The sequence below is a fragment of the Mytilus californianus genome, unplaced genomic scaffold (assembly GCF_021869535.1).
Source record: "Mytilus californianus isolate M0D057914Y unplaced genomic scaffold, xbMytCali1.0.p SCAF_4, whole genome shotgun sequence".
Lineage (NCBI taxonomy): Eukaryota > Metazoa > Mollusca > Bivalvia > Mytilida > Mytilidae > Mytilus > Mytilus californianus.
Window position 1 is genome coordinate 13,466,191 of NW_026262690.1, and position 25,399 is coordinate 13,491,589.

At 32.7% G+C, this 25,399-nt stretch overlaps 1 protein-coding gene and 1 long non-coding RNA gene across 12 annotated transcripts in view; one reads left to right on the top strand and one right to left on the bottom strand.

Annotated features, from left to right (window-relative positions):
- Positions 1-25,008, bottom strand: part of LOC127737499 (ALK tyrosine kinase receptor-like) — a 131,291-nt gene extending 106,283 nt beyond the window's left edge. For 10 of the 11 annotated variants that reach the window (XR_007999602.1, XR_007999596.1, XR_007999601.1 and 7 more), the window contains exons 1-2: positions 21,045-21,228; positions 3,356-3,529 (exon numbers count right to left, since the gene is read on the bottom strand). Coding sequence is in view for 1 of the 11 variants with exons in the window: in XM_052248286.1 (XP_052104246.1) it covers positions 3,356-3,529; positions 21,045-21,216 (346 nt within the window). In the remaining 10 variants the exon portion in view is untranslated. Of the gene's footprint in view, positions 1-3,355; positions 3,530-21,044; positions 21,229-24,016; positions 24,131-24,858 lie in introns of those variants that run through there. The other variant, XM_052248288.1, reaches the window with a different exon arrangement.
- Positions 18,244-19,274, top strand: LOC127737507 (uncharacterized). The gene is made up of 2 exons (XR_007999605.1): positions 18,244-19,018; positions 19,166-19,274. It is a non-coding gene; the product is annotated as an uncharacterized LOC127737507 (long non-coding RNA).
- Positions 25,009-25,399: the final 391 nt, after the last annotated feature.

Genomic DNA, 25,399 nt, shown 5'->3' on the forward strand with positions numbered 1-25,399 from the left:
AAATTTAAACTTGATCTGTGTTTTGTGGTAATAAGCATTGTGTATAAGTTTCATAACATTTGGTTGAGGCAAACTTAAATTAGAGAATGGAAACTTGAAATTTTGCAAGTTTTCCATTTATAAAGGGGCATTACTCTAGAACGGTTAAAGTGACGCCACCAAAATTCAAACTTGATCTGTGTTTTGTAGTAATAAGCATTGTGTATAAGTTTCATAACATTTGGTTGAGGCAAACTCAAGTTAGAGAATGGAAACCAATTATGGGACGTAAGTATGTACATCCGTACGTACAGACGGACAAGGGTAAAACTTAATGCCCCCACAACTATGGCGGGGACATAAAAAGTGTCGAAAACTGATTTGCTGGACTGACAGATGGACAGATGGACAGACAGACGGACAGATTTCATCGGTAGGGGACTAATAATGAAATGTGGTATGATTGCCAATGTTACAGCTATTAACCAGAGTGCAGAGGACATTTTAAGAATGTAAACAACTGCAGGGTACTGTAAGTCTTCAACAATGAGCAACACCTGTATTTAATTCTGACAAGTGTATTGTTTTATCAATATTTGCCATTATTCTGTTGAAGATGAGAAGGGAAAGTCAGTGAGACAGCAACCCATCAGAAGTTCACAAACAAACAATTTCCATGGAAACTAGCTTATTTAGTTTTAACTATTTCTGCTAAATAAACCTATTGCAGATTAAAATTAAATTTGTGTTTAACCATTACTAGAGAAAGCAGAAAATAAGTAACCTACAAATAACAACGAATTCAGAGGTATAAACTCCAGGTAATTGAGTCAAAAATTAAAACTGATGTATTTTCTGCATTAAAGTAGATCTGGGTGTCTTTTTCTGAGCATCCCTTGTTGGCATGTTGCAAAAATACTTTTTGGTTTAAAAATATTCTACCAAGCATCATTCAATATACAACATAAACATCAGAAACTTGAAATTTAATGATTAAACTATAAAGGGACTCTAACTTACTACAGATTCACCAGGCATTTGTTCACTCTTGTGTTTAATGTTTAAAAAAAATAAGTGTTGTTGAAGTGTATTTAAAATTTTCAGAAAAAATCCTTTTAAAATTAAGGACAGATAACTATATTGAATTCAATAGGACAATTTGTGTTTTTCTGATTTTCAAGAATATAAGGCCTGTGACCCCTCATTTTATTTGATATTTTGGAAGTATTTATGAAAAGCAATTCTCTCATTTAATTTTAACCAATATCTATTGTTTAATGTATCCTCAATAAGGAAAAATAAGGTTTCCCCATATAACCCATATAACATTACTGTGATTTCGTTAATTTCAATGTATTTTAACAAAAAAACAAGGTCCATCACCCCAGTTTATATATTGAAAATTGAAAGTACATTGACCCAGAAGTCTTTTACAGATGTTTAAGAAAAATCTATTGTCGAACATTTAGACACTCCAGCTATATTAATATAAAGAGATATGCCTCCCAACATACAAGCCTGAAAAGATCCTATGGTTTAAAGTTCCCTATGAGTAGTCTCTTACATTATAAACTGTAAATAATGAAAGAAATAATTTTATATAGAATATTATTCAAAGTCTCTTTATAGATGACCTATTACTGACTATGTAATTACAATTAGCATAAAACAAAATTTATATATCATGGGAAGATTTACAGAGACACAAGAGAGCTCTTGGAAACACTTTGACATAATTATTGAATCTGTATAATGAATAACTCCTTTTGATATAAATCTGAGATGGTTACTAATAGTTAAATATTGACAAGTCCACAGAACTGACCCACTCTGATACAAAACCAAGTGAGTGAATTAAGTATTTAGTTTAGTTGACACAGTCAAAAAGGACAGAAAGATATCTATAAAAAAAAAACTATAACCAGACATAGCTTGTGATAAAACATAATATGTAGGTTATCTATGATTACAAAAGAATGCAATATCCCAAATTGGCTTCATAGGATTTATATCATAATACAATTGCAATCAAACTTGAAACTTAACATCTAAAGAGTTTTAATGTGATCACTAAATACTCCAGAAAATAACTTAGACATTTAACTCAATACAAATAAATCAATCCTAAAAATGTAGGTCAGAGTGACTAGCATTAGTTTAATACGCTCTTAAAGGTGCATAAGCTGTCAAAGGAGTAGGCCCAGTAAGACCCCTTTTTGGCCCCAAAATATAGCAGTTTTACAAAATTGTTAAAATGTAAATTTTTAGCTATTTATTGGAAAGAAGAATACTTCTGTTACATAAATATGGGCTGTTTTTGACAATACAATGCACATGTATTGGGTACTAGCATCATTAAGTCATGCTAAATTACTGAAATCTTCGAAATTTTAGCATTTTGGTTAATTTTTAGACGGTTTCCGTCTGAAATGGAAGTGGCCGCATTTGTGTTCATTCATAATATTTAAATGTAAGTTGTATTTGATGATAATACATAACATATATAAAGTTTGAGAATGAACACGGATGCGGCCACTTTCATTTTTGACAAAAAACATCTGAAAAGTGACATATTATGGCATATTTGATAGATTTTTCATATTTAAGCTTGAATTTGAGCGTCTTTAATGACCAAATCAGTTCAAATCTTTCACATAAACTAATTGAATCAACTGAATTAGACACTTAAGTGTTTAAAAAGTGTCCAAAATCTTTCATCAGATGAACCTGAATTTTGAGGCCAAAATCTGCCCTTACCGAACCTACTCCTTCATGTTACCGATTTGACTCAAATTTTCATATTTGATTCATAACATGATAAAACCTATATCCAAATTATAAAAAGTCTTAAATAAACAATTTATGATACATGTACTCAATAATATGAATCAGCATTTCGTGTGTATTTAAGTCTAGAATCCATCTTATTAAACATCGAGGTGACTTCCGAAGACTGCAGACTGTCATAAAACCCAATATAAACATAAACATGGATATAAGTAGATAGCGAACACGTGCAATTGGATTTTTCTTGGTCTGTTTGATTTCCTATTGTAGGTTAAGAAAATATGTTAATCATCGTTTTTACCTGTATAAGAACGAGTTTTTGTGGATCGAATCAGTCAACCAAATGGATTACCCTTGTTTCAATTTATATGATGGCTGGTCACTTTATATTGGTCAACTAATCATGGTTTTATATGAAGACATACTGAATGTTATATTATCATCATCTTATGCAAAAGGATAAATGGTGGAGAACTTTTCATAATCAAATTTATGAAATGTTTTTTTAGTTACTTAGAGATGTCAATGGTTCTCAAATACATACCACAATTCAGAAAGGTGACCATTAGCAATTGTTACGGTAGCTTACCTGTGAAACCCCCACCTCCACCACCAGATAAACAAGCTGCTCCACCCCCTCCAAATCCTCCTGGAGTCTGCACAGAAAAGCTGCCATTACAAGAAATGCCACCAGTAGCACCTTCTAGAAGAGAATAGCCTGCCTGAGGATACAGGGTTGTTCCATTCCATCCACCACCACCACCTGTTAGTACAACAAAGAGAAAGTTTTCTCCATTATTTGACTTCTAAAACAGAAAAGCCAGTCTGAGCCATTCCATCCACCACCCCACATGTTAGTACAATAAAAATAAAATTGTCTGCATTATTTGAATTCTAGAAAAGAAAAGCCTGCCTAAGCCATTCCAATCACCACCCACTTGCAAGTACAACAAAAGTTTTTTGTTAGTACAACAAAAATAAATGTTTACATCATTGTTTGACTTTTAGAAAAGAAGAGCCTGTCTTAGCAATTCCATCCACCACCCCACATGTTGATACAACAAAAATAAAGTTTTCAGCATTATTTGGCGGGTGCCTATAAAGTGCGAAAAGAAATAGAAACGAAAAGAAACGAAACGAAAAGAAACGAAACGAAACGAAAAGAAACAAAACGAAACGAAACGAAATCAACATAAAACGAAACGAATCGAAATAGGAACCAACGAAAAGAAAAGAAACGAAACGAAATAGAAATAAAATTTAAATCAGTCAAATTGAATATTAAGCCGATTATATTTATAAATAGTATTGTCTAGTTTGATACAATTTCTTTTAAAATTGGGGAAAAAAACTGTGAAATTCAGCGTAATCAATAACAAGCTGTGGTTTAGGAATTTAAACACAATATATAATATTTGATTATGAACTCTATATGTTATACTAGACAGACACGTGTTGATTAGACACAGACCATTTGACTTTATTGGGGAAAGGGGGGGGGGGGGTGTCTTTTTTATAAAAAATATCCTGGCCCTGATTTAGGTAAAACAAATTATCTGCCCAGCCAGCACTTGGATTAAAAAAAAATAATCCAAGTTGTCCACATTTTTCCAATAGAAAAAAAAAATCCAAAATAAATTTTCTACATTGAACAATGAAAACAATAATCTGTCCAGCGTAGCGTTCGAAAAAAAATCCCGGTCCACATGAAAAGACCAGACTCCCCCTCCCCCAAAAAAAGTCAAATGGTCCGTGCCTTAGTCGGTTTTAAACTTGGATGCTCCAGTGTACCATTAAACAGCTAGGATGACAACTGTAGGAATGTTAATTCCGAGAGGCCAGTCAGTGTTGCCTCACCCTCACGAAAAACCACAATAAGGCACATACACTAGTAATACAATATTGTATTTGTCTAGTATTTTATGATCTTTTTAAAGTTTTGTTTTTAAATAGATTAAAAAAAATTAATTAAAGTGATCCGTAATTTGATATCGTTTCGTTATTTGATTTCGTTTTGGCTTTTAAAAGAGAAAAGCCTGCCTTAAGATACAGGGTTGTTCCATTTCATCCATCACAACCACCTGTTAGTACAACAAAAATAAAAGTGAAAGTTTTCTTAATTATTCAACCTATATTATTGCCACTTTTAAAAAAAAAACCAAAGTACAGTTGTACTAATGTTCATTATGATATATGTATTCAATCAGTCTATATTACGAAATTTGGTATTGGATCAGTGTGTATAAAGATATTTTTAACTAGATCAGTGTGTATAATTGTAATGGATCAGTGTGTATTAAGATATTATGTATTGAATCAGTGTGTATTAAGATATAATGTATTGGTTCAGTATGTATTAAGATATTTTGAATCGGATCAGTGTGCCTTAAGATATCATGTATTGGATCAGTGTGCATAACGATATCATGTATTGAATCAGTGTGCATTAAGAGATCATGCATTGGATCAGTGTCCATTAAGTTTTATGTATTGGATTGGTGTGTATTAAGATATCATGTATTGGATCAATGTGTATTAGGATATCATGTATTGGATCAGTGTGTATTAAGACATTATGTAATGGATCAGTGTGCATTAAGATATTATGTATTGGATCAGTGTGGATTGAGATAACATGTATTGGATCAGTGTGTATTAAGATATTATGTATTAGATCAGTGTGTATTAAGATATCATGTATTGGATCAGTGTGTACTAGGATATCATGTTTTGGATCAGTGTTTATTAAGACATTATGTATTGGATCAGTGTGCATTAAGATATCATGTATTGGATCAGTGTGCATTTAGAGATCATGTATTGGATCAGTGTTCATTAAGATATTATGTATTGGATCAGTGTGTATTAAGATATCATGTACTGGATCAGTGTGTATTAAGATATCATGTATTGGATCAGTGTGTATTAAGATATTATGTATTGGATCAGTGTGCATTAAGATATTATGTATTGGATCAGTCTGGATTAAGATAACATGTATTGGATCAGTGTGCATTAAGATATTATGTATTGGATCAGTCTGGATTAAGATAACATGTATTGGATCAGTGTGTATTAAGATATCATGTATTGGATCAGTGTGTATTAAGGTATTTTGGATCAGATCAGTGTGTATTAAGATATCATGTATTGGATCAGTGTGCATTAAGATATTATGTAATGGATCAGTGTGCATTAAGATATTATGGATTGGATCAGTGTGTATTAAGATATCATGTATTGGATCAGTGTGCATTAAGATATCATGTATTGGATCAGTGTGTATTAAGATATTTTGAATCGGATAAGTGTGTATTAAGATATCATGTATTGGATCAGTGTGTATTAAGATATTATGTATTGGATCATTGTGTATTAAGATATTTTGTATGGAATCAGTGTGTAAAGGACAAAATAGTGATTTTTTTTTAATTTTATTTAAAGACAAGAGCAAAAACAAATGTCTGTAGCAGTGTCATTGATCAACATGAGAATATTTAAGTGATTTCATGGTTCATTTATTCATCCTCATAACAAAACACAAACTGTATTTGTACTAGGCTTAAAACAAATTAGAAAACACTTACACAACCTCACTTTCTATCTGTTTCCAAGTCTTGTACAAATCAAGTTTATATATTGACACAATGTATACTGGTAGTAAGGGATACCAAAGGGATATTCAGACTCATAAGTAGAAAACAAACTGACAATGTCATGGCAAAAAAACAAAAAACAAACAGTATAATAAACACAACATAGAAAACTAAAGATTGCAGCAACACGAACACCACCACGTGGGTGATCTCAGGTGCTCCAGCAGGATAGGAAGATCCTGCTCCACATGCGGCACCCATCGTGTTACTTTATAATAACTAAGTTCAATTAATTAAAAATTTGTAAGGGGTTCCGTAGAACCCTGTGTCTGAGTCCATTTATAAGTAAAATACAGAATTTAAAAAAATTCTAAGATTTTCTTCAGATGCTATTTCTTGGTCTTGAAGATCAGCTTCTGTCCAAGTTACATAACAATCCATGAAGGTTTACAAATTTATCATGTAAAACAAAATTTAATCCCAGACTGTCTGCATAATGTTAACTGTAAACAAATAAGTCCATCTATCAGAAAAATACTGAAAATGGAAAAAATATATTTTCAAAAGTTTGCTTAAAAAAGTTTCGGCCAGTGTTTCATAAAATTTTATGAGGTTTGACAAAGCAAGTGATGTGTAACAAACTCAACCCAAGACTGTATTTCCTTGTTAATTGTAAACTAAGAGTCTCTAAAGAGCCTGTGTCCCTCACCTGCATCTTCAATAATGGTCACTTTTTTAGTAAAAATCATTACTAAAGGGGAATAACTCTAATAATGAGCTGACTGAAGATTTGGGCCATGTTGACTTATTTGTAGATCTTGTCTTGCTGATCAGTTTTTTGCTATTTTAACTTTCTGTCCATCTATTATTGCCTGTGATTGCTGCTGTCAGTGTAAAAGTAAAATTGAGAATGGAAATGGGGAATGTGTCAAAGAGACAACAACACGACCAAAGAGCAGAAAACAGCCAAAGGCCACCAATGGGTCTTCAACACCGCGAGAAAATCCCTCACCCGGAGGCGGCCTTCAGCTGGCCCCTAAACAAAAAAGAGTACCGGTACTAGTTCACTGAAAATGGACGTCACACTAAACTTCAAAACATATAAATGAACTAAAATTAAAAAACATACAAGACTAACAAAGTCCAGAAGCTCCTGACTTGGGACAGGCACAAAAATGCGGCGGGGTTAAACATGTTTTGTGAGATCTCAACCCTCCCCCTATACCTTTAGCCAATGTAGAATAAACAAACACACAGCAATACGTACAGTAAAACTCAGTTTAAAAGAAGTCTGAGTCCGATGTCAGAATAGGTAACAAAAGAAACTAAGCAAAATGACAATGATACATAAATTAACAAAGGACTACTAGCAGTTACTGACATGCCAGCTCCAGACCTCAATTAAACTGATTGAAAGATTATGTCTTCATCATATGAAAATCAAGCACAATCCCTCCCTTTAGGGGTTTAGTATCATAACATCATAAAATATATGAGAAGAACATAACCTGTATCATGCCACTTTACAACTGGTTTTAGAATAAATGTGTTTATTTCTGTTGCAAAGACCCTATGAGTGAATCAATATTAATACCCAAATATGTGTAATGTTGACTTAAAAAGTGAGTTCATTTATCAGTAAAATACAGAATTTAAAAAAAAATCAAATTTTTCTTCAGATGCTATTTCTTGGTCTTGAAGATTAGCTTCTGTCCAAGTTTCATAACACTCCATGAAGGTTTATAAATTTATCATGTCAAAAAAATTTAATCCCAGACTGTCTGTAAATGTTGACTGTAAAAAAATAAGTCCATCTATCAGAAAAATACTAAAAATGACAACAATATATTTTCAAAGGTTTGCTGCAGACATTATCTCTTAATAATTAAAAGAGCTTCTGCCAAAGTTTCATAAAACTCTATGAAAGTTTGACAAACTTGTTAATGTGTAACAAACTTTAACTCCAGACTTGTTAACTCTAAAAAAACTAAGTCCATTTATCAGTAAAATACGGAAAAATGAAAATAAATATTTCAAAAATTTTGCTCTGGATACTGTATTTTGGTCATAAACAAGCTTCTGTCCACATTTCATACTGTCTAAATATAATAAAATGTCATGAAGGTTTGACAAGGTTATTGATGACTGAAAAACTTGTACCTCAGTCCATTTATCAGTAAAATACAGGAAAATGAAAATAAATATTTTCAGAAATTAGCTCTTGATACTGCTTTTGATCATATAAAACCTTCTGTCCAAATTTCATAAAATTCCATGAAGGTTTCACAAAGTTATTGATGCCATAAAAAACTTTAACCACAGACTGAACCTAAATGTTGATGCTGCGGACACTGGAATCTAAGATTGCAATGTCTTGCTTTTCCGACATAAATGTCGCAAGCTGGACAAAAACATAACCAAAATATTATCAATTTACTCATTATAACAAAAGGTCTACATGGAAGAATTGCCAAATTAAATGTCTTAAGCCCAGTTGTTACTATCAAATTTAATGTGTTCAAAGTAAATCTTTTGTAACTATTAATGTTCTTCAACAAAAACTTGATGAAAGAAAATTTTGATCAGGTAAATCATCAATGGTTGTCACTATCAAAGTTCTTCATAAAAAACCTGGTCAAAGAAAAACTTTATTGTGATTGGATAATTCCTGTCCAAGTCCCTCCAAGTTTTAAGATAAACTGTTGACGCAGAGATATGTCGCGCCTGTCAGCAGAAAATTCAGAAAAAGACAATCTGATGGACAGCAACTTTGCTAATGCTTAATTCAAAGTTGCTGGACCATGAACTAGGGGGCAGTAGTTCCTATCAAACTAACTTGAGCAGAAAACTTAACATTGAAAATGGGTAATTAATTGAAAGTTACTGGACCATGATCTACTAGGCAAGGCCTCACATTAGTCCGCAAACTGATATGTCCTGATAGTAATGCAACTTTATAGAAAATATCATTGACCTATCACAAGTAGTTCCTATCAAACTAAATTAAGGAGAAAAATTAACATTGAAAATTGGTAATTAATTCAGTCACTGGACTATGATCTAGGGGGCAGGGCCTTAAAATAGTCATCAAACTGATATGTACTGATAGTTATGCAACTCTAGAGAAAATATCATTGACCTATCACAAGTAGTTCATATCAAACAAACTTAAGCAGAAAACCATTGAAAATTGCTTATTAAATGAAAGTCACTGACTGGACTATGACCTAGGGGACAGCGGGCATCAAAATAGTCTTCAAACTGATATTTACTGATAGTTATGCAACTCTAAAGAAAATATCATTGACCTATCACAAGTAGTTCCTATCAAACTAACTTAAGCAGAAAACTTAACATTGAACATTGCTTATTAATTGAAAGTCACTGGACTATGACCTAGGGGGCAGGGCCTCAAAATAGTCTTCAAACTGATATGTACTGATAGTTATGCAAATCTATAGAAAATATCAATGACCTATCACAAGTAGTTCCTATCAAATTGACTAAAGCAGAAAACTTAACAATTGTTAATGCTGCTGCCAATTAAAATCTAAAGTTCAAGTACTGAAAGTATACTCAAATGGCATTTGTGATGTGCAAAAGATACCAGTAAATTTTGCAGAATTACAAGCTTTGTAAAATTAGACCCACATTAGGACAAAAAGAAAATTAATTTTCAGTATAGAGAACATAATTGCATTAGAATGAAGATAATATATTTTGCAGACATTAATCTTGATTTCATTGTTGCATGCAGATATTCATTTTTTGAAGCTCAGATATACATAGTTAAGAAAACTCAGTTTGCAGGTGTAAAATTACAATTTAAATATCTACAATGATGTCATCTCCTAAATGGTAAATATAGCTAATTCTGACAGCTGTAGGCAACAGAATTATGCTGTAATATTCAAGGAATTAAATTTGTATACAGAGCTGATAAATGGTGACTACTTTAACAAATTGCTAACCAGTAACAGTACTTAAATGACGTTACCAAATAGAACCTAATAGTGTTGAGAGACTGATTAATGCTGAATCAGATGTCACAATCAGTACAAAACAAAGATGATCAAAACTGACAGCATAAATTATATCTGAAAATAAATAAACTTGTCTTACTAAGTTCTATAATTCTATATTCTAAGAAAAACAAGTTTGACGTGTGATGATTTTAATCACATATTACAATGTAGATATTTAACTTGGTATTTACAATGTTCCGCTAAAACATTAATGTTAACATAACTGGACTAATATGCTACAACAATCACATAAAATACTGAATAAATCCATCTTTGATAGTTTATGTTTAAATTATTCTCACTTTTTGCAGAGATTGAAATATTGGGAGGATTAAGAGATTTAAATATTGAGAGTATTTAAGAGATTGAAATATTGGAAGAACTAAGAGATCTAAATGATCTAAATATTGGGCAGATTAAGCAATTGAAATATTGAGAGGATTAGAGAGATTGAAATAATGAGAGGATTAGAGAGATTGAAATATTGGAAGAATAGAGAGATCTAAGTATTGTATTCACATTATATCAGGGTGTCATTGTGAACAGCTTTAGTGCAATCAATTTATTATTAAGTGTAAAAAGATGTTGAAATATTGGGAGGATTAAAAGATTGAAATATTGGTATGATCAAAGAATACTCATCTATATGAAATCCTGTTCTTATAGATATTAATAGATTTATTGCACTAGAAAGCTGTTAACTGAATGACCTTACTGCTAAAATGATGTTGAAATATTGGGAGGATTAAAAGATTGAAATATTGGGAGAATTATAAAGATTAAAATATTGGTATGATCAAAGAATACTCATCTATATGAAATCCTGTTCTTATAGATATGAATGATCAGAGTATCTAATGCCATTAAAACTGCTACTAGCAGTAAGGTCATTCAGTTAACAGCTTTCAAGTGCAATAAATCTATTATTAAGATTAACAGATTGAACTATTGAGAGGATTACAGAGATGGAATATTGGGAGAGGATTAAAGAGATTTAAATATTGGGAAGATTAAGGTAGCTATCTATCTGGGTGGTATTTAACGACCTTGACTGGCTGTTAAGCCCTCGCACGGTCAGCTCGGTGCCCGAAGGCGTTTGGTAGTTTAAATATTTTGTTGACAAAATGCTGGAAAAGTTGGTTTGTACTAATATGAGCAACACGACAGGTGCCACATGTGGAGCAGGATCTGCTTACCCTTCCAGAACACCTGAGATCACCCCCAGTTTTTGGTGGGGTTCATGTTGCTTAGTCTTTAGTGTTCTATGTTGTGTTTTGTGTACTATTGTTTATCTGTTTGTCTTTTTCTTTTTTAGCCATGGCGTTGTCAGTTTATTTTCGATGTATGAGTTTGAATGTCCCTCTGGTATCTTTCGCCCCTCTTTTGAAAAGGACGGCCGCCATTTTGGTTTTGGTAAGATCTTTTTGTTTGTTGACTATTTTGGTTAGTTTACTTCCTTCACAACATCTGCTTTCAGGACCATGTTGGTCAGCTGTGCAGCTCGCTAACCACGATAATGGAGTACTGGTGGATGAGTCTTCGACATAGTAATAACTATGATAGGAAGCATTATCAGGACCAATGTCGTAAGACAGTGAAATGGCGGTCCATTATCTAACACCCAAGGATACAGACCCTCGGACATCAGTCAGCATAACACTCCCCCATCCATAATGGGTTTTGGAGTGTATGCTGACGTGGGTATTTACATAGACCACAATGTAGACTGTACAGCTTTGGATTGGTTTCTGTCATTGAAAGTAGTAAGTCGTTGAGCCATCTATAAGTAAACCAACATCGCGGATAGTAGGTAAAGAGGAGCTGACCGAGCACGTCCGTTGTAATGACTGAGACATGAATGTTGATGATGATGTTAAGGTAGCTGGAGTGTCTTCCTCCATCTTGGATTGTGAAATAGCAGATAACAATCGGTCTATATCTTTAATGAAATGTGCAAATTTCGAGAGCAGTATGTAATTCATGTGTAAGACTTTTTCATGTAACTATAAAAAATTATGTGTTTTATCACATTTATGGCTGTATTTTACAAAAAACACAATATTGTTGTTTGATTCATTTTTTTAAAATTTGCCACATAAGGGGAGATAACTCAGATAAAGTTAAACCTTTATAATGAATGTGTTGTGAATTTACCTATTTTATTATGTAGCAAGAAAACGAGTCTGGTGACCCCATTTTTTCTTTTTCTTATCTGAAAGACGGCGTGCACAAAGTTGAAGGCAACTGTAAAAGGCGCTTTTAAAAGTAGTTTTATACAACCGTGTTTAAAATATCTTTTAAATAGGAAGTTTTTTTATGATAAAATGGTGAATGCTAGCCATTAAAATCCACATTACTTATAAGGTTATCAAAATTAAATCTATAAAGTATGAAACGAACATAGAGAATACGGCAAAAATATGTGAAACTTGTAACATTAAATAAGCATAAAATAGAGTTTAAGACCTAAAATTTATACAAATTCAACATATTTTCCTGCATTTTCATATAATAGAATTTTTTGGATTCGGACTATGACGTCATACGAAATTCACCGAATAAAAATTAAATAAACTGTTATCACAGAGATATGTCTCATCTTTTTGTAATTTTGATAATGCAAATGTTGAAATTAAAATAGCAATACTTTAACATGTAAGTTATGCAAATATTCAAAGTCGATGAACCATGACTGAATGTACATGGCTAAACAATCTCCATGGAATGAGATGTGCCAATGCTAATACAACTGCATACCAAATATCATTGACCTACCACTAGTGGTTCACCATGAACTAGACCTAATCACAAACTATTACATTGTTGACGCCGCCGCCGCCGGAAACAGCATACCTATGTCTCGCTTTTTGACTAAGTCAAGGCGAGACAAAAACGGCCATGGTGGATGAGTATGGAATGTAGTTCGTTATGTGTAAGAAGTAGTAATTTGGAAGGATTTATATTCGAAAATGGAAGAATCGGTAAGAAAAAGTATTTAATTGCTATTTTTTTATTTCAAAATAACTTGATGTTCCAAATGTGCATAACATGAGCATTAAAAAAATCTGCAAAATATGAATGATTCGATATTCCAGGCTGAACACCTGAATTTTTTTAATGTCCAGCTATTATGTTACAATTTAAAGAAAGACGTTTTAACGCTATTTTCTGAATAGGGTCCACGACATAGTCGCTTATTATTTCCATTACACTGCTCTTAGCATATATTTATTTATATTTCCAGAATGTGCATATGCTGCACTTTGTTGTTAAAAAAAAAAGAAATGTGTTGAACATTTATGTTTAAAGCTTTGTGATAAACTAAGTGTCCAGTTTTTTTGTTTTCTAGGGAAAAAAGCCGACGTCGTAAATGATTGAAGTAATTTGAAGACTTACGTTTGTGGACTGACAGCTTTATGCACGCCGTCATAGCATATTATTAGAGCTATCTTCTCATATTTTATCTTACAGTTCTATGGTGTAGTTTTCTTTTTATCACACAAAATTGTGTTTTCCATGCATAATGTATATAAAATCTGACAATTTTGCACAACCTGTAGCATGAAAAAAAGGCCGGTGACCCATACTTTTTATTATATTTTTGAAAAAAGCATGATATAAACTACATTTTATCAAATTATTAAAAAAAATTTATGGATATTAATGAAGACCCCCACCCCAATCCACCTTAAGGAGATTGAAATATTGGGGGATAAGAGCTTGAAATATTGGGAGGATTAAGGAGATTGAAATATTGGGAGGATTAAAGAGATTGAATATTGGGAGGATTGGGAAGATAAAAGATTATGAAATATTGGGAGGATTAATATTAAAATATTGGGGGATTAAGAGATTGAAATACTGGGAGGATTAGACAAATTGAACTATTGGGAGGATTAAAGAGATTGAAATATTAGAAGGAGTAAAGAGATTGAAATATTAGGAGTAAAGAGATTGAAATATTGCACAGACAACTAATTTTCAGGGAATGTCACTGTGGATGTATTTATTTTCGTGGGTATCAATTTCATGTATTTATTTTCGTGGATATTTGATTTTATGGTTAAGCCAGTAAGTCTCCATACAAGCTTTACAGGGAACATTTAAATTTATGGTTCAAATTGGTACGATTAATAATTATGAATCCACAGTAAATGACAACTTTCAAAGACTATTTATATCTTGACATTGTATAAACAGCAAGCACTGTGTGCAATAAAGAATATATATAAGTGTTAGAATAAAGTCATTGTATGGATAATGGTCTGTTGTTGAAGACCTCTATATTTTCTGTTACTTTTGTCATTGTGTTCCTGTCTCATATACCCCATATCTCCTATTATCTAGGAAATCATATATTCTGTGTGTTTTTTTAATCAAAATCCTTATATACATTACATTAGAGACAGACCCTTAATTCAACATTTGAAGGTACATCTATATACCCTTTACTGACATTTTTATGGCCACTACCAATTAATCATATACAATATCTACCATACTTCTTTTTTTTATGACAATATTTCCTCATTTGTCAAATTAATTGTCAGAAAACATCCTTTGATTAACCATCTTCTATAAATTCTGTTACTTAATAAATAACATTTAATAATCCTAGAAGCACAGCATTATAAAGTAATAACTTTAATTAAAACTAATTTAATTGTGTAAAGTACATGTTTTGTGAGTAAAAAGAATTATACAATGTGAAAGTTAATTACTATATGTTGATTTAACTTAAATGGGATCACATTATCTTTTATAATGGTATCCTCCATGGAAAATCCCAGCATCTTTACAGTTTTATCTATCATCTCAAGTTTTAATTAATCTGATCTTCCAAAATAGCATCATTAAGGTCAGTACAAATAGGGTTATGATACTAAACTGATAACATTTTGAAATGGCATTCTGTGATCAATACCTTTTATTACCAAAGAAAGATTCACTGCTTTTCAGAAATCACTCAAAAACCTGATCCAAAGTTAAGAGACATACACATTTTTCAAATAATATGTTGCACCACAATATAGTTTCTATAAGAATTCTACACAATGGGTCAGACAGTAATATGTTGATTTGTTCAACAATTTAAATGATAGAGCATCAATATGCAATATGCAAAACACACATAAGTGCATATTCTTTTGTAAAAAGACATATTCATATTCCAAAGAGATAAAAGTCTTGTCAGTAATAATGGGCATATTGAGGATGAACAACATTTTTTACTACAATGTAATGGATTTGCCAAAAAAAAAAAACAAACAGATAAATATTAATGCAATGTTTAAAATACAGCTTAACATTGATACTGTACATGTTGAAAACATATCTTATCTGTAAAAACAATAGCTCAGCATTATTACTTAAACTGACTTCATCTTTCATCAGAGTGTTTAAATATAAGGAATAGTTTAGTAATATGCTATATTAGTTTGTAACTTCTCATTCTAATATGATGTGCTTCTTTCGCATTGTAAACAACAGTGTGATAAAATTCTCGATATATTTATACTTAGCGCAGACTGAGAGATGTACCTATTAATGACTACATGTATTACAATTTATTGCCCACATAAATCCACATGTATCTTAACCTACGTGCCAACACTATGTTGATTTCGCTGTGTTAAAATTGAAACTGAAAAAAAAAAAACAACTACAGAACCATTATTCTTATTCTAACTCATAAACCAAAGGAATAAATGCATTAGAGCTTTGAAAAATGCACAAAATCTAAATTAAAAAAAATTCAGCAAAATTGCATGAATGCTCTTGGTGCATTAACATCACATCATAAGATAAAATGCTCCGCTGGGCACAGCTTGATACGACCCCAAAGGTCGAACCCTGAACAGTTGGGGCAAGTATGGACACAACATTCAAGCTTGATACAGCTCTGAATTTGGATTGTGATTAAATATTTGACACAGCATAGGTTTCTGACACAGAATGAATGTGGTCTAAGAACTTAAAATTTGTTAATTTACCTATTATGGTCCAATATCCAAAATCTAAATACATACATGGTTAGATTCAGCATATCAGAGAACCCCAAGAATTCAATTTTTGTTAAAATCAGACTAAGTTTAATTTTGGACCCTTTGGACCTTAATGTAGACCAATTTGAAAACGGGACCAAAAATTAAGAATCTAAATACACAGTTAGATTCAGCATATCAAAGAACCCCAATATTTCAATTTTTGATGAAATCAAACCATATCATTATTATTTGCTTTTATATATAAATCAAAAATAACCAACTTAAAATGGAAAATTTTAAAGAAAAAAAAAAGGAACCCCCCCCCCCCAATTTTTTGAACCCCCTTATGATTCATAACCCCCAAACTCAATCCCAGCCTTCCCTTTGAGGTATGGTACCTTGCAGTACAATTTCAGAGAGATCCATACACTTGAACACAAGTTATTGTCTGGAAACTGTAAAAATTCGTAAGGGTTCTGCGGAACCCAGTGTCTCGCCTACTTTTTCTGTTAATCACAGGCTCAACAAAAATGAGGAAGTAAATCAATAAAAATATTCCTCTTGATACTATCTTTTGATTGTAAGAAGCTTCTGTCCAAGTTTGGTAAAAATCCAGGGTAGTTTATGAATCTAATAAATGTTTAAAAACTTTAACTGCAGACTGAATGTAATGCTAACTGGAAGAAAACAAAATTTCCTTCTAGATACTAGCATTTGATCATAAACAAGCTTCTGTCCAAGTTTGGTACAAATCCAAAATAGTATAAGAAAGTTATTAAAATTTTAAAAACTTTAACCACAGAGTGAATGTGTTGTTTCCTGGCAGAAAATCTAAGTCCATTTAAAAGTAAAATACGGAAAAAATGGATTTAATTTTTCACAAAATTTCCTTCTAGATACTAGCTTTTGATCATAAACAAGCTTCTGTCCAAGTTTGGTACAAATCCAAAATAGTATAAGAAAGTTATTAAAATTTTAAAAACTTTAACCAAAGAGTGAATGTGTTGTTTCCTGGCAGAAAATCTAAGTCCATTTAAAAGTAAAATAAGGAAAAAATGTTTTTTTTCTTTTACAAAATTTCCTTCTGGATACTATCTTATGATCATAAACAAGCTTCTGTCTAAGTTTGGTAGAAACCCAGGATAGTTTAAGAAAGTTATTAAAATTTTAAAAACTTTAACCACAGAGTGAATGTAATATTTCCCGGCAGAAAAACTAAGACCATTTATAAGTAAAATACGGAAAAAATAGAATTTTATTTTTACAAAATTTACTTCTGGATACTATCTTATGATCATAAACAAGCTTCTGTCCAAGTTTGGAAGAAATCCAGGATAGTTTAAGAAAGTTATTAAAATTTCAAAAACTTTAACCACAGAGTGAATATTTGTGGACGCCGCCGACGGAATGTAGGATCGCTATGTCTTGCTTTTTCGACTAAAGTCGAAGCCTCGACAAAAATGCTTGTTTTTTTGCCCCTTTTTGGCCCCAAATTCCTAAACGTTTAGAGCAATTACCCCCAAACTCAAACCCAGCTTTCCCTTTGTGATATGGAACCTTTTAGTACAATTTCATAAAGATCCATACACTTACACACAAGTCATTGTCCTGAAACTAGATAAATGCTTGTTTTTTGCCCCTTTTTGGCCCCTAATTCCTAAAATTTTGAGGCAATTACCCCCAAAATCAATCCCAGCCTTCCCTTTGTGGTATGGTACCTTGCAGTACAATTTCAGAGAGATCCATACACTTGAACACAAGTTATTGTCTGGAAACTAGAAAAATGCTTATTTTTGGCCCCTTATTCCTAAACATTTTGGGCAATTACCCCCAAACTCAATTCCAGCTATCCCTTTGTGATATGGAACCTTGAAGTACAATTTCAGAAAGATCCATACACTTACACACAGTTATTGTCATGAAACTAGAACAAGAGTGCACACACTGAAATGTCTCGCCTTCTTTACTAACCATTGATTTTATGTTGATAGTCCTAAATATAAAGCTTTACTACAAGTAACATATAAACTTAACATGATCCAAGAAAATGAGGTCAAGGTCAGATAAACCAAAAGAGAAATACATGTACACCTTACAATCATTCAATAAACCAAACATAGATGACCTTGCTTATAGTTTCTAAGAAACAGTCTTAACCAAGAAAACTTAACATTGACCAATGAACCATGAAAATGAGGTCAAGGTCAGATGAAACATGCCAGGCAGACATGTACACCTTACAATCAATTTATGCATTAAATATAGTTGACCTATTGCTTATAGTATCTAAGAAACAAACTTAACCATGAAAACTTAACACTGACCAATGAACCATGAAAATGAGGTCAAGGTCAGATGATACCTGACAGACAGACATATACACCTTACAGTCCTTCCATACAACAAATATAGTTGATCTATTGCTTATAGTTGAAGAAAAACAGACCAAAACACAAAAACTTTACACTGAGAAATGAACCTTGAAAATGAGGTCAAGGTCAAATAAAACCTGCGAGACTGACATGTACATCATAAAATATTTCCATACACCAAATATAGTTGACCTATTGCATATAGTATTAGAAAAAAAGACCAAAACTCAAAAACTTAACTTTGACCACTGAACCATGAAAATGAGGTTAAGGTCAGATGACACCTACCAGTTGGATATGTACACCTCAGAATTATTCCATATACCAAATATAGTAGACCTATTGCATACAGTATAAGAAAAACAGACCAAAACACAAAAACTTAACTATAACCACTGAACCATGAAAATGAGATCAAGGTCAGATGACACCTGCCAGCTAGACATGTACACCTTACAATCATTCCATACACCAAATATAGTAGACCTATTGCATACAGTATAAGAAAAACAGACCAAAACACAAAAACTTAACTATAACCACTGAACCATGAAAATGAGGTCAAGGTCAGATAACACCTGCCAGTTGGACATGTACACCTTACAGTCCTTCCATACACCGAATATACTAGACCTATTGCTTATAGTATCTGAGATATGGACTTGACCACCAAAACTTAACCTTGTTCACTGATCCATGAAATGAGGTCGAGGTCAAATGAAAATTGTCTGACGGGCATGAGGACCTTGCAAGGAATGCACATACCAAATATAGTTATCCTACTACTTATAATAAGAGAGAATTTAACATTACAAAAAATGTTAACTTTTTTTTCAAGTAGTCACTGAACCATAAAAATGAGGTCAAGGACATTGGACATGTGACTGACGGAAACTTCGTAACATGGAGCATCCATATACAAAGTATGAAGCATCCAGGTCTTCCACCTTCTAAAATATAAAGCTTTTAAGAAGTTAGCTAACGCCGCCGCCGGATCACTATCCTTATGTCGAGCTTTCTGCGACAAAAGTCGCAGGCCCGACAAAAACCAAACAATGCAGTGCTGCAAGCGAACAAGCTCTCATTGAAGTTTGCCACAACAAGTCTTTTGATATTTCACTTCCTTAAATGCCATATTAAAGAAAGAAAATAATTTTTTGGTACATAAAAACATTTTTGTCAGAAAATTATCCTTATCAAGAGTAATATGAAACAGTAAATTTGCATGGGGTTGTCTGTGAATTATGTATACTAAGTTTTTGATTACAGGCAGTTAAGGTCAGTATGGTCATCTCACGATCAGGGTTAAGACTATTTACGAGTAGCATTGGTTAATGATATCTAATTGACCAATGAGGATTAGGTGCATGTTATCTCTTCACATTAGCCAACATTCTCGCAATTGCACTGAATGCTAGCGGACACCATTTTTGTTTTATCAAGAAAAGTGAAGATTTTAAATTTTAACAATGATGTTGTATGCTGAAATGAGGCAGAGAGCAGTTTTTGTCAGAAGATAATGTTGGAATGGACAGATGCAATTAATATAAGAGAATTGCTAAGAAGGTAAAACCACCTGAAATAAATATCATGATAGGCAAAGTTTAATATACTTTTTTAATTTGATTTATAACGTAATTATTTTTTAAATTTGTGCATTATAATTTATGGTACTTTGAGTATTTATATAGTTATCATTCATTTGTGCATGAATTATGATCTTGTTATACATATGTGAAAGTGCGAAAGGCCGATAAAATTTTGGTTTCGACGATACCAAAATACAGGTTGAATTTGCAAGTTTTATGTGGAACAAAAACATGGCAAAATACATACAAACAAGGTTTATATATTGACAGTTCAATTCAACAAATCAATAAAAACAGAAAAAGGCAAAAGACAATTTCTTTGAAGTACAACTTATTATGGCAGTTTTGGGGGTACGACCAACATCCACTACCCACTAAAAAAAGTTACATACCTACCTCCATCCCCCCTCCCTTGGTGAATGAACAGCATCAAACTTCAAATGTATACATAAAGTACTAAATACAGAATACTAAACAACTTGAACAGCTATAAGAATACTAGATATTGACCAACATCCACTACCCACTATCTGTGATTCATTTTTCAACATGCAGCTACAAGAAAATTGATATGAAACAAAAAACAGTTAAGTATTTTTCTTTAAGTTTCTTTCTTTAAAATGATTATACTCATGCATGCTTCGTTTCAGCCCACATTAAAACAACTCTGTTATACACATAATCATGTTTGATATCTAATGAAAATTACCTGAACTATTATATGAAGTCACTCCATTACTTCCACTGGTATTATAAATATCTAGAATTCTTTTTTTGTGTTGTGTTCCAGAACTTCTGTAACCTTGACCCCCTCCTCCTCCAGCTACAATTAATGGCACAACATTATCTTTGTCATCATACTGAAATAAAACTGTATTCATAAATATAGGCTATTTACTTTAATTTTCGAACATTTATTGTTTAAGGTGCTATATATATATAATAATGGTAATAAAAATAACCATTCAACCTTGAAATGACAGTAAGGAGTTGAGTACTAAACTTTACAACAACTTTTCAATTTTCCCATTGCAAACTTTCCACTTCTATGATAAAATTCTAGTGGGTGTATATCTTCAAGACTACTCAACCAAAATATCTTAATGTTAACTTGAACCAAATTTTTGAAATTTTTAAAAGCTATTTGTTTGATGGATATGAAAAATAAGCTTCAGTAATGACCAATGATATAATCCACTTGCATCAGAGATGACAACAGATATGATCCACTTGTGTCAGAGAAGACCACCGATATTATCCACTTGTGTCAGAGATAACCATGGATATGATCCACTTGTGTCAGAGATGACCACAGATATGATCCACTTGTGTCAGAGATAACCATGGATATGATCTACTTGTGTCAAAAATTACCACATATATGATCTACTTGTGTCAGAGATGACCACATATATGATCCACTTGTGTCACGGGATACCACAGAAAAGGCACAGATATGACTTACTTGTGTCAGAGATGACTATAGATATGATGCACTTGTCATTGATGACCACATATATGATCCATTTGTGTTGGAGATGACCACATAGCTGATCTACTTGTGTCAGAGATGACCTCAGATTTGATCCATTTGTGTCAGTGATGACCATGCATGTAATTGAACCACTTGTGGCAGTGATTATCATGGATATAATCCACTTGTGTCAGAGATGACCACAAATATAATCCACTTGTGTCAGTGATGACCATGTATATGATCTACTGTGTCAGAGATGACCACATATATGATACACTTGTGTCAGTGATGACCATGAATATGATCTACTTGTGTCAGTGATGACCATGGATATGATCCACTTGTCAGAGATGACCACATATATGATAAACTTGTGTCAGAGATGACCACATAGTTGATACACTCGTGTCAGAGATGACCATGGATATCATCCACTTGCAGCTAAGTTCTTTGCTTTTAAAACCAGAATATTTTTATCAGTTTAATGACAAACTAAATACTTGATTTGCTTTTTACAAAAAAATATAATTTTCATTTGGGATGGTGCCACACTTACTTATACCCCACTTCCTTTTATTCATAATTTTACCTTTTTTTTCGCTTGTTTTTTAAATGCATTTTATTTTAGGAAAACATGTCTTTGTAGATATCTTCAATTAATACTAATCTATATGATTTTCCAGACAAAGGTTTATTTTAAACAACATTTTAAGACTAGAGTGAAAAATGCACCCAAAGTAAACACAATACTTTAAACCCATAAGTTGCCCTTCCAAACCATGCAAAGTATACACAGTACCTTAAACACATAAGATGTATCTCCCCAAACACACAGAAAAATTATACACAATACCTTGAACTCATAAGTTGCTCTTCCCCAAACATGCAGACAAAGTATACACAAAAAACCTAGAACACATAAGTTGCCCCTCCTTAATTGGCTTAAACATGCAGACAAAGTAAACACGATACCTTAAACACATAAGTTGCCCCTCCTTAAACATGCAGACAAAGTATACACGATACCTTAAACACATAAGTTGCCCCTCCCTAACATTGCAGGCAAAGTATACACAATACCTTTAACACATATGTTGATCCTCCCCAAACATGCAGACAAAGTATACACAAAAAATCTAGAACACATAAGTTGTCCCTCCCCAAACATGCAAAGTAAACACAATACCTTATACACATAAGTTGCCCCTCCCTAACATTGCAGACAAAGTATAAATAATACCTTGAACACATAGGTTGATCCTTCCCATACATGCAGGCAAAGTAAACACAATACTTAAACACATAAGTTGCCCCCGCCCTAACATTGCAGACAAAGTATAAATAATACCTTGAACACATAGGTTGATCCTCCCCAAACATTGCAGATAAAGTAAACACAATACCTAGAACACATTAGTTGTCCCTCCCCAAACATGCAAACAAGGTGTAAACAATACCTTAAACACATAAGTTGCCCCTCTCGAAACATGCAAAGTGTACACAATACTGTAAACACAAAAGAAAGTTGCCCCTCCACCACCATCCAGACAAAGAATACACAATACCTAGAACACTTAAGTTGCCCCTCCACTAACATCCAGACAAAGCATACACAATACATAGAACACTTAAGTTGCCCCTCCACCAACATCCAGACAAAGTATACACAATACCTAGAACACTTAAGTTGCCCCTCCACTAACATCCAGACAAAGCATACACAATACATAGAACACTTAAGTTGCCCCTCCACCAACATCCAGACAAAGTATACACAATACATAGAACACTTAAGTTGCCCCTCCACTAACATCCAGACAAAGCATACACAATACATAGAACACTTAAGTTGCCCCTCCACCAACATCCAGACAAAGTATACACAATACATAGAACACTTAAGTTGCCCTTCCCCAAAAATGCAGACAAAGTATACACATTACCTTGATCACTTAAGTTGCCCCTCCCCAAAAATGCAGACAAAGTAAACACAATAACTTGAACACATAATTTGCCCCTCCCCAAATATGCAGACTAAGTATACACAATACCTTAAACACAAAAGTTGCCCCTCCCCAAACATGCAAAATATACACAGTACCTTACAAAGTTGTTCCTCCCCAAACATGCAGGCAAAGTATACACAATACCTTAAATACAAAAGTTGTCCCTCCCCAAACATGCAGACCAAGTATACAAAATACCTTAAACACATAAGTTGCCCCTCCCCCACCACCTCCACCCCATCTGTTCTTTCTTAAGAATTCTTCCTCATTTGTTGGTAGGCCTAAATGACAAAGATCCTTTATTTCACCAATCTGAAAAAAAAATTGTTGCAATGGTAAATTTGTAATTTGTTATAAAAAAAAGTATTACTGATGAAATACAACCACTTTCCTAGTTCAACAACAATATATGTTGCAGTTTTATCACCAAATCCATCTCCTACAGTCTATCAAATGCATATTTAAACCAATTTTTATATCATGATTCTGAATTTCTTTTGACAAAGGGATATAAATCTATCATTGGATAATATTGGATTTAGTTTTTGTGATTCCTGTTTTCCAAAATGTTTTGTCATTTATCTTGTTTAAAAATTCCTGGAATTTATAGATGTGGCTCCCAACGTCAATAATTTCTTTTTAAAACATTCATTTGACTTTTCAACATGAATCTCAAAAGAACCTTTTGAAAATGTTTAGACATTTCTTGAAAGTTAAAACATCTTCAAATATATATGGCTGGACATAAAGTGGTCGACCTAGATCTGTTTTAGACATGTATCCTTTATAAACAGAAAAAAATGTTGGTTTAAAAATGTTATTTCATATGGAAATTTTGAACAAAAATATATATACTGGAAAGCTCATATTGGGACAAACAATTGAATGCACACAAGTCTAGCCACAATATATCAATGTTTATAAAGACTTTTGTAATTAAAAAAATAATCATCCATTCATCACATTGACAGCTCGGATTGCCCTTAAATCTTGATGAGTAAAAGAAAAGATTTATCTAATGTTGTTTATCTTATACATACCCTTTGATGAGAACATGCATTAGAGCCTGGTTGTCCTACTACAATATAAATCTTCTCTCCTTCTGTCAAGTTAAACGTGCCCTCCACATAGCCTCCACCTGAAACATTCGGTGCATTTATCCCAGTCCCTCCTCTACCTCCAGCTGCACTGATTCTGAAAAATAAAATCACCTATTTACAATACTCCAATACCTCTCCCAACTCACACAATATCTGGTCCATATCTTTGTACAATGTTAACACAGCCACATTGTTATGCTCTGACCATTGGTAATGTTCATATACTAGCTTTAAACTGAGATTTGTGAAAGTTCATTGTGAGTACTTTTCTTGTTTTGGCCTCTGTTCCACTTTTTTCCATGCAGATTTCTCTTAATATGCCTGGTAGGTATGGAAAAGAATAGTTTAAATCTATTTAAAGGTGTTATTCAATTGAGGAATCATCCATTTTTCTTATTTTGCTACTTTCAGTTTTCAGCGTCATTGTATTTTAAGTGTTAGATTCCTCTATTATTCAGGGCATTCACTTATCTATCATTGG